Raw genomic sequence first — 11,330 nt, 5'->3', positions numbered from 1 at the left:
TGCGTCAGTGAGAGTGAGACTGCAGTGTGTCAGTGTGAGTGAGGCTGGAGTGTGTCAGTGAGTGTGAGACTGCAGTGTGTCAGTGTGAGTGAGGCTGCAGTGTGTCAGTGAGTGTGAGACTGCAGTGCATCAGTGAGTGGGGCTGGTGTGTGTCAGTGAGTGTGAGACTGCAGTGTGTCAGTGTGAGTGAGACTGCAGTGTGTCAGTGAGTGTGAGACTGCAGTATGTCAACACCTGTGGCATTGTAATGTGTCAATGAGTGTGAAAATACTGTTACTGATTTTGAGATTTCAGTATGTCAGTGAATTTAAAACTAAAGTGTGTGGATTAGAGTGGGACTGTTGTGTTTCAGTGAGATTAGGAACATAGTATGTCAGAGAGAGAGAGAGAGAGAGAGACAGACGCCAATGTGTTAGTGAGAGTGAGACTGGAGAGTGTCAAAGAGTGTAAGGTTGCAGGGTTTCAGTGAAAGTGGGATGGCATTTTGTCAAATAATGTGAGCCTGTCAGAGAGAGAGAGAGAGTGTGTGTATGCATGTGAGAGACAGAGAGAGACAGAGAGAGACTGCAGTGTGTCAGTGACAGCTGGACTACTGTGTTTCAGTGAATGTGAAAATAGTGTGTCAATGAATGTGAGACTGCAGGTTGTCAAAGAACAAAGAACAAAGACAATTTACAGCCCTGGAACAGGCTCTTCAGCCCTCCAAGTCTGAGCCAATCCAAATCCATGTCTAAACCTATCGCCCATTTCCTAAGCATCTGTATCCCTCTGCTCCCCACCTACTCATGCATCTGTCTAGACACACCTTAAATGAATCTACAGTGCCTGCCTCTACCACCTCTGCTAGCGACGCATTCCAAACACCCACCACCCTCTGTGTAGAGTATTTGCCACGGTATCCCCCTTAAACTTTCCACCTCTCACCTTGAAAGCTTGGCCTCTCGTTATTGAATCCTTCACCCTGGGAAAAAGCTTATCTTTATCCACCCTGTCTATACCCTTTATGATTTGTCGAACTCAATTTCCTTTTTTCTAACGAAAACAATCCTAACCTACTCAACCCCTCTTCATATCTAGCACCTTCCATACCAGGCAACATCCTCATAAATCTTCTCTGCTCCCTCTCCAAAGCATCCACATCCTTTTTTGTAATGTGGAGACCAGAACTATACACAGTATTCTAACTGCGGCCTAACCAATATCTTGTACAATTTTGACATGATCTGCCAGCTCTTATATGCAATACCTTGTCCAATGAAGGCAAGCAAAACATATGCCTTCATGACCACGCTATCCACCTGTGCAGCAACCTTCAGGGTACAAAGGACCTGAACACTCAGAAGTCTCTGTCCATCAACTTTTCCCAAGGCTCTTCCGTTTACTGTATAATTCGCTCTATAATTAGACTTCCCAAAATGCATCACCTCACATTTGCCTGGATTGAACTCCATCTGTCACTTCTCCGCCCAATTCTCCAATCTATATTCTTCTGTATTCTTTGATAGTCCCTTATGCGTTCTGCTACTCCACCAATCTTCGTGTCACCTGCAACTTTGTGGTCATACCAACAGTGCCCTCTTCCAGATCATTTATGCATATCACAAACAACAGTGACCCCAACACTGACCCCTGTGGAACACTGTGAGGTGAGAGTGAGGCTGCAAAGAGTCAGTGATTGTGAAAATAGTGTGTCAATGAATGTGAGATGGCAGTTTGTCAGTGAGATTGAGGCTGCAATGTGCCAGGGACAGTGTGGCGGCAGTGTGTCACTGAGAGTGGGGATGCAATGTCAGTAGGAGAGAGAGAGAGACTGTGCTGTGCCTGAGTAAGTCGGCAAGGTATAAGTGAGTCTGGGACTACAGTGTGTTAATGAGTGTGAGACTGCTGTGTGTGATTGCGAGACTACAGAGTGTCAGTGAAATAGCAAATGCAGTGTAAGTCTACAATTTAAGTGAACAATTCTGCATTCATTCAGTGAAAGTGTGACTGCAGTGTATCAGTGAAGACAGAAATTGAGACTGCAGTGTGTAGGTAGGAGTGAAACTCAGTATGAGAGTGCAAAACTACAGAGTATCAGTAAGAAAGAAAATGCAGTATAAGGTAGTGAGCAATTCTGCATTGTTTCAGTGAAAGTGTGACTGCAGTGTGTCAGTGAAGACAAACACTAAGACTGCAATGTGTAGGTGGGAGTGATACTGCAGTGTCATTGCGAGACTACAGAGTGTCAGTGAAAAAGAAAATGTAGAGAGACACTGCAGTATCAGTGGGAGTGAGTCTGCACAATGTCAATGAGTGTGCAAGAGCAGCTTACCAGTGAGAGTGAGACTGCAGTGTGTCAGCATGAGTGAGTTGCAGCGTGTCAGTAATTGTGAGACTGCAGTGTATTGGTGGGAGGGACTGCTGGATGTCAGTGAGATGAGGAATGCAATCTGTCACAGAGAGAGAGAGAGAGAGAGACATAAGAGACTGCAATTTGTTATGATTTGGAGATGCCGGTGTTGGACTGGGGTGTACAAAAGTTAAAAATCACACAACACCAGGTTATACTCCAACAGGTTTAATTGGAGCACACTAGCTTTCGGAGCGACGCTCTTCATCAGGTGATTGTGGGGGCTCAAGTGTTACAATCGAGCCCTCCACAATCACCTGATGAAGGAGCATCGCTCCGAAAGCTAGTGTGCTCCAATTAAACCTGTTGGAGTAAACCTGGTGTTGTGTGATTTTTAGCAATTTGTTAGTGAGACTGGGACTGACGCACGTTAATGATTGTAAGACTGCAGTGTTCAAGTGCAAAACTAAATAGTGTCAGTGAGAGAGAGCATGCCGTGTGAGACTGCAGTGTCAGTGACTGAGTCTGCAGTGTGTCAGTGAATGTGAGGCCGCAATGTGTCAATGAGTGTGAGACTGCAGTGTAGCACTGCGTGTGGAAGTACGTTGTGTCAGTGAGTGCAGTGTGTCAATGAGAGTGGGACTGCAGTGTACCACTGAGTGTGGAAGTACGTTGTGTCAGTGAATGCAGTGTGTCAATGAGAGTGGGACTGTAGTGTCAGTCAGTGTGAGACTGCAGTTTCCTGGTGAATGTGAGACTGCACTCTCTAAGTGAGTGTGAGACCAGATAGTGTTGGTGAGACTGGACTGTGTCAGTGTGAGTAAGCTGCAGTTTGTCAGTGGTAAGGCAAAGGTAGTCAGCGCATTGAGTCTGTGAGAATATTTTGCAATCACTGGTACATGGTTGAAAGAACGGCAAGTAAGAAATGCCCAGGCAGCTGGTACTCAAGGATTGCCAGAGACGAGGCACCTGCTCAGCTCCTGTGATGTTGGCAATGAGGGACTTTGTACAAACGCACAACATATGCAGAAGCAGCTGGCAAATTTCTCAGGGGCACTAAGAAACCTGACAAAAGTTTGCAGGACTGTGAGGTTCTGGTGACCTTTGTGGAGAGGTTGGCAGTTACCATGGTGAGCCAGTCCCAGCTCCTCAGGGCTGCTGGGTAGACACTCAGACCTATTCTCCATCACTCCATCAGCACCAACAGCAAGGTGACAGGGAGCGAAGGAAACTTTACCTAACTCTGCAGGAGCCTGTTCCTCACAAGAAGCCAGGCAATGCCAGCAGGCATCCAGCCAGAGACTCCCAGAAGTCTCCTCTCAGCACCCTCCAGAAGTGGTCAGGCCTTTCACTTTCACCCTGCCTTTCAAACTTAGAAGGGCCCTCCTGCCTTTGAAGAGAACCACTCAGTACCTCAAGGCACTCTAGACACAAACATCCCACCCCTACCAGCTTTGCCTGACCAAATCTCCAAGGGCAATGGGCTCCACTGTAGGGCAGGTCCCTTTCACCCCATCTATAAATCCCAGGACTGTGCCAAGACCAAGTGGGTCAGAGAGTAAGAAGCCCTTCTGAGGGCACATTGGTGTCACTTCAGTGTCAATAAGTTTTTACATTTGTAAAGAGACTCTCTCTTTTCACCATCAGCTGTATGTGAGAGTCTCTTTCTGACTGAAACAATTGGGAACAATTGTTCTGTGGGAAATGCACAACAGAAATGTAGAGGCTGTTTAAGGAGCACTTGTTGTGAGTGTTGGGTAACTTTATCCCACGGAGACAGGCAAGGAATGGTACGGTGAAGGAGCCTTGGATGACAAAAGGGGCTTCTCATCAAAAGGAAGAAGGAATCTTACGTAAAGTGGAGGCAGCAAGGATCTGGCACAGCTTTTGAGGATTACACAGTAGCTAGGAAAGAACTCAAAAATGGGCTGAGGAGAGCAAGGAGGGGCCATGCAAAAGCCTTGGTCGGAAGGATTAGGGAAAATGCAACGGTATTCTAAGCTTATGTGAGGAATGAGAGAATGATCAGAGAGAGGATAGGGTCGATCAGGGATAGTGGAAGGAATTGTGCCTGGAGTCTGAAGAGGTAGGGGAGGCCCTAAATGAGATTTTTGTTTCAGTACACACGAGAGAGAGGGACATTGTTGATAGTGAGAACACCTTGGACCCGGTTAATAGGCTTGAACAACTGATATTATGGAAGTGGATGTGCTGGAAAGTCTGGGAAGCATCAAGTCCCCAGGACCGGATCAGATATATCCAAGGTTACCACGGGAAGTGAGGAATGAGATTGCTGCATGTCTGGCGATGACCTTTACATCTCACTCTCCACGGGAGTAGTACCGGCTGATTGGAGGGAGGCAAATGTTGTTACTCTGTTCAAGAAACCCTGGGAATTACAGACCAGCCAGTCTTACACCTGTGGTCAGCAAGGTACTGGAAAAGATTCTGAGAGATAGGATTTATGATTACTTGGAAAAACATAGTTTGATTAACGATAGTCAGCATGGCTTTGTGAGGGGCAGGGTCATGCCTCACGAGCCTTATTGAGTTCTTTGAGGATGTGACAAGATAAGTTGATGAAGGTCGAGCAGTGGATACGGATTTCAGTAAGGCATTTGATAAGGTTCCCCACAATAGGCTCATGCAGAAAGGTAGGAGGTATGGGATACAGGGAAATGTGGCTGTCTGGATACAGAGTTGGCTGGCTGAAAGAAGACAGCGAGTGGTAGTGGGTGGAAAGTTTCGGTGGATGGAAGTTGGTGACCAATGGTGTCCTGCGGGGATCTGTTCTTGGGCCTCTGCTCTTTGTAGTTTTTATAAATAACTGATGAAGAAGTGGAAGGGTGGGTTAGTACATTTGCAATGACACAAAGGTCGGTGGTGTTGTACATAGTATCAAGGGCTGTTGCAGGCTACAACAAAACATTGACAAGATACAGAGCTGGGCTGAGAAGTGGCAGATGGAGTTAAACCTGGATTAATGCGAAGTGATTCATTTTGAAAAGTTCATTCGAATTTGAATGCTGAATACAGGGTTAAAGACAGGATTCGGGGGGTCCATGTACAAAGATCCTACCCAAGTTGATAGGGTTGTTAAGAAGGTGTATGGTGTTTTGGCTTTCATTAACAGGGGAATTGAGATTAAGAGCCGTGCGGATTTGCTGCAGCTCCATGAATCCCTGGTTCGACCACACTTGGAATATTGTGTTCAGTTGTGGTCACCTCATTATAGGAAGGATGTAGATGCTTTCGAGAGGGTGCAGAGGAGATTTACCAGGATGCTGCCTGGATTGGAGGGCTGTCATATGACGAGAGGTTGAGTGAGCTCAAGCTTTTCACACTGGAGAGAAGGAGGAAGAGAGGTGTCTTGGTAGAGGTGTACAAGGTAACGGGAGACATAGATAGAGGAGATAGCCAGAGACTTTTCCCCAGGACAGAAATGGCTGTCACGAGGGGTCAGAATTTTAAGGTGATTGGAGGAAGGTTTAGGGGAGATGTCAGAGGTAGGTTCTTTATGTAGAGAGTGGTGAGTGTGTGGAATGCACTGCCAGCAATGGGAGTAGAGTCAGAGGCATTAGGAATATTTAAGAGACTGCTGGACAAACACATGGACAGCAGTAAATTGAGGAGTGTGTAGGTTAGGTTGATTTTAGATTAAGATAAATGCTCAGCACAACATCATGGGCCGAAGGGCCTGTACTGTGCTGTAATGTTCGAGGTTTTATGAAATGCCAACATTGAAGAGACAAAGTTCAGCCGTTACACTCTGTTTGATGGTCCAAGGTGTGAATGAGTAGTTCCTTGCACCAAATTAGGACATTGGGGAAATGGCAGGTGATTATTACTTTGATAACTATGGTGAGTCTTTCCAGGCCTCAGCACATTGTTTGTGCATCACAGCAAAGACTGGAATTGATTTGGAATGTCACATGATTTTTAAAAATTAATTTATGGATGTGGATGTCACTGGCTGGGCCTGCGTTATAGCCCATGCTCATTACCCTCGTTAAGGTGGGGAGCTACCGTCCTGAAATGCTGCAGCCCATGTGCTGTGGGTTAACCCAAAATGCCATTAGGGCGGGAGTTCCAGTTGACTACGTCAATGACACTTGAGGGGAAAGTGCAGACATCATGGTACTGCCACTGGATAAGGAATCCAGAACTCAGGCTAATCCTTTGGGACATGGGCTTGAATTCCATGGTGAAATTTCTAGAATATAAAGCTAGCCTGACCATGACCAACAAAGACAGCCATTGAGGACTGAGCAGGAGGCCAGTTGAGGTTCAACCCTCATGTCACATCTTCCCAGAGGAAGAACCGCAAGAGGCACTTTTAATGGTCTTTCTCACATTCGCAGGAAAATAATGTCCTCTCTGTTTTCCAAGAAACTCAGGCAGAAATACAATGTTCGCCCAATGCCCAAATGCAAGGATGATGAAGTTCAGGGTATCAGTGCAGATTACAAGGTTCAGCAGATTGCTAAATGTGCCCAAGTATACAGAAAGAATTGTGTCATATATATTAAGTATGCAGTGTGATAAAGCCAATTGTACCAGAGTTCATGTTGGCATTTACCCCAGTAAGATGTTGATTACCAGGCTAAAGCTGGACAAAGTAACTTTATTGATAGAGTATGAAGTCTAACAAAATAAGATGAAGAATTCTAGTCGAAGGTGTTAATTCTAAGTTTAAGAGATATCAGGAAAGGCTGGCCAAGCAAAATGTGTATCCTGTCACATGTGGAGAGTGCTGGATGCTGCTAGTGTCCTAAATGATTAAATGTACAAGAGGTACTCCCAGCTGCAGAAGCTGGAGCTCCGGGTCACGGAGTTTGACCAGCGCTTGGAGAAACTGTGGCACATCTACAGTCACACCACAGCTCGAGGGGCTAGGGGTAAGAAGAGAAAGGGTGACCACCAGACAGTCCAGAACAAATAGGCAGGTAATGCAGGAGTTCCCTGGGATCCCAATAACTAACTGGTTTTCCAATTTGGAAGCTGATGTGAGTGTTGGTACCCTGGAAGAGTGCAGTCAGAGCCAAGCTTCTGGCATCATAAGCAGCTTGACTGTATGGCAGTGAGAGGAAGAAGAGGGAAGGAACAGCAGGAATGATAGGGAATTCTTTAGTTAAGGGAGCAGACAGGTGTTTCTGTGGCCAAAGGTGTGACATCACAACGGTATGTTTTCTCCCTGGTGCTAGGGTCGGGGATGTCACTGAAGGGCTGCAGGACAACCTGAAAGTTTGTGGTACATGTTACTTCCAATGATATGGGCAAAGTAAGGAAAGAGATCTTCCATCAAGAAATCAGAGAGCTCGGCATTGGATTAAAAAGCAGGACCTCAATGGTTACAATCTCTGGTTTATTCCTACTGCCACATACTAGTAAGTTTAGAAATAAGAAAATAGGACAGCTGAATGCATGGCTCAAGGTTTGGTGCAACAGGAAGGGTTTCAGATTCCTGAATCACATTTCTGGCGAAGGTGGGACATGTCAACTGGGACGGTCTGTATCTGAACCACACTGGGACCAACATCCTTGCAGGTAGACATTTGCTAGTACAGTTGGGTGGAGTTTAAACTGGTCTGACTGGGAGAGGGGACACAGAATATTGATGGAACAGAAACACATTATGCCACAGCAAGTCGTATTGAGTTCTGCTATATTGTGAGTCACGAGAGTAAAGCAAGGCTTGGTGGTCTTTAATGCTAGGAGTGTAATAGGTAAGTCTTATGAGTTCATGGCATTGATTGACACATGGAAGTATGATAAAGTGTGATGCTGGAAAAGGCACAGCAGGTCAGGCAGTATCTGAGGAGCAAGAGAGTCGACATTTTGGGCATAATCCTTCATCATGACAGTGGAGGGGGAAGGCAGCTGAGAAATAAATGGGGGACTAGGGTGGGGTTGGGGGAAAGGTAAGTGGGATGTCGATAGGTGGACGAAGGTGATTATGATAGGTTGGTGGGAAGTGTGGAGCAGTCAGGTGGGAAGGAAGATGGACAGGTAGGTCAAGTCAAGAGGGTGGTGCTGAGTCGGAAGATTGGATCTGGGATGGGGTGGGGATGGGGAGACTTGGAAACTGGTGAATTCAATGTTGAGAGGGGATCTGATTGAGACGTATAAGATTATGAAAGGATTGGACACTCTGGCAGTAGGAAATATATTTCCACTGATGGGTGAGTGCCGAACTAGAGGACACAGCTTAAAAATACGGGGTAGACCATTTAGGACAGAGCTCAGGAGAAACTTCTTCACCCAGAGAGTGGTAGCAGTGTGGAATGCTCTGCCCCAGAGGGCAGTGGAGGCCCACTCTCTGGATTCATTTAAGAAGGAGTTGGATAGAGCTCTCAAAGATAGTGGAATCAAGGGTTATGGAGATAAGACAGGAACAGGATACTGATTAGGAATGATCAGCCATGATTATATTGAATGGCGGTGCAGGCTCGAAGGGCTGAATGGCCTACTCCTGCACCTATTGTCTATTGTCATGTTGAGACTGTGTGGCTGTAGGCTCCTGAGGCAAGAGATGAGGTGTTCCTCCTCCAAGTTTGCAGGTGGCCTTGCTTAGGTGGTGAAGGCCCAGAATGGACATGTCATCGGGGGAATGGGAGGCGGGAGTTGAGATGGATGGTCATGGGAAGGTGGGGTTGCTTGATGTGTATGGATCCAAGATGTTCCCTGAACCACTCTGTGAGTTTGCGCTTAGTCTCACTGATGTAGTGGAGGCCTTTCCCCTAGCCCCACTACCCCTTTTATTTTGCAGCTCCCTTCCTCCTCCCCAGTCCTGATGAAGGATTATGCCTGAAATGTCAACTCTCCTGCTCCTAAGATGCTGTCTGACCTGCTGTGCCCTCTCCAGTGCCACACTTTCTCGACCCTGACTGTCCAGCATCTGCAGTCCTCACTATCTCCTACATGGAAATATGATATTGTTGGCATCACAGAAACATGGTTGAGGGAAGGGCTGGACTGGCAACTCAACATCCTGGGATATAGCATCTTTAGGTGAGACAAAGGAGGATGTAAAAAGGGTGGTAGTGTAGTACTATTGATTAAAGTGCCAATTACTACAATAAGGAGAGATAATTTCTTGGAAGGGTCCTCCAACGAGGCTTTGTGGGTCGAACTGAGGAATGTTAAGGGGGAAACTACTTCACTGGGAGCGTATTATAGGCCCTGAAAGAGTCAGCAGGAAATAGAGGAGCAAATATGTAAACAGTTCACAGAACTGTGTAAGAGTAATAATCAGGTAATTATACTAAATTTCAATGTTACCACCATAAGTTAGGTCAGAGTGGTAATGGTTTAAAGGGGGTGGGTTTCTTGAAATGTCTCACTGAGTTAAACAGCAGCCTGACACAGTCATACTGACAGAATCAGACCTTACAGACAATGTCCCAGACACCACCATCACCCTTCTTGGGTAGTTCCTGCCCCACTGCCATGTTGTGGTGGGCTGGTGACATTCAAACACTTGAACATCAGACTGGGTCTCTGGAACACTATGCCACTGTATGTATGTACTCCTGTGTAAGTCAATAATAGCATCTCTATGTTTAGGAGATCTTGCTGTTTCCAAGCTGCCTCAGTCATGTCTGACTCTCCCTCTGAGCTGACAGGCTCGTGATTGGTCCTTTAATGTCAGAACTCTGCCCACTACAGCAGAGGCAGCCAATGAAGAACACGCCTCCCAGAATATTACAAGCCAATCTCACAGGTGCCAAATGCGCACTCGAACCCTATTCACCCAGGGGAAAATCCTGCCCACTGTTTCCCCCTTTGGCCCAAATAATGTGAGAATTTGGAGAGCTGGTAGTGTAGATCTTTGTGTTGTTTGTGAAGGTATAACATAAGTTCTCACTCTACTCTGGGATTTGGTCTCTCAAGGTTGTATGTTGTGAATATATGGCATAGGAAGATAGGTGTGTACTGTATGACAGACAATTGAGTTGGTTGAGTGTGTAAATGTTCCACACTAAGGGTATGGTGTGAGGCATCCACTCACCACACTATGGATGGCACGTAATGTCCTGTTACCCGCTCCAGTCATTTTATAAGCTTGCAGGGATTTGCTGTAATAGCCACTCATCTCTTGCAGAATCTATCAGCAAACAAAAAAAAAGTCATAACACAGGAAGATCCACGATCAACAATAGCGTAGGGGACAGAGGATCGAGGATTGAGAAACAGGATTGCTGAAGGGAGACAAGGAGAGAGGAAAAGCGAGAGAAAGCGACTGGTCATGCAAAAAAAGGCAGAGAGATAGACAGAAAGGATGGAAAGATCAAGCAAGATGGAGAGAATGAAAGGTAGGGACATGGAAATGAGGGATCATGGGAAATAAGGAGAGACAAGGACACAGAAAGAAATAGAAACAAGAAGGGAAAGCAGAAGACAGGAAAGAGGAGGATGTGGAGGAAGGAGAAGGAGGGAGGGCGAGATTGGAAAGGGAGACAGGTTAGAACCCGAAAGGTTTGTGACATGGGCAGAGGAGGGGCACAGGAAATGGAAGGTGGTTTGGAGAAGGGAAGAGCAATGAGGGGGTGGAGGAGGACATGGACACCATTTAGTGATACATGGCTGCAAGCCAGTCAGAGCAGGAACTAAGTACACCGGGTGAAATGGAGAATTTTCAAGTTGGCAAGCTGTAATAATAATGTCACAGGGTTCAGTGCTGGGCACTCAACAATTTGCAATTGATATCAATTGCCATTAAAACAAATATCGATATAAAAGCAAGTTTTCAAGAGGACCTAAGGAGTCTGAAAAGCGATATAGATAGGTGAAGTGAGGAGGTAAATGTTTGGCAGATAATATGGGAAAATGTGAATTTGTTCACTTTGACAGAAAGAAGAAAAACAAAAAATAAATGAAGAGATACTGCTGAACATGACAGGACATCGAAATCTGGGTGTCCTGGTACATCAGTCATGAACAGTTGGTTTGCAGATTCAGCAAATGATTAGAAAAGTCAACAAAATGTTGGTGTTTACTG

At 45.9% G+C, this 11,330-nt stretch overlaps 1 protein-coding gene across 2 annotated transcripts in view; it reads right to left on the bottom strand.

Moving 5' to 3' along the window:
- Positions 1 to 11,330, bottom strand: part of LOC122563004 (CD9 antigen-like) — a 108,228-nt gene that overhangs the window by 27,724 nt on the left and 69,174 nt on the right. For both annotated transcript variants that reach the window (XM_043716302.1, XM_043716303.1), the window contains exon 5: positions 10,341 to 10,436. In XM_043716302.1, the coding sequence (XP_043572237.1) occupies positions 10,341 to 10,436 (96 nt within the window). The remainder of the gene's footprint in view (positions 1 to 10,340; positions 10,437 to 11,330) is intronic.

This window comes from Chiloscyllium plagiosum, chromosome 26 (genome assembly GCF_004010195.1).
Source record: "Chiloscyllium plagiosum isolate BGI_BamShark_2017 chromosome 26, ASM401019v2, whole genome shotgun sequence".
Lineage (NCBI taxonomy): Eukaryota > Metazoa > Chordata > Chondrichthyes > Orectolobiformes > Hemiscylliidae > Chiloscyllium > Chiloscyllium plagiosum.
This window is presented reverse-complemented; position numbering and strand designations above follow the sequence as displayed.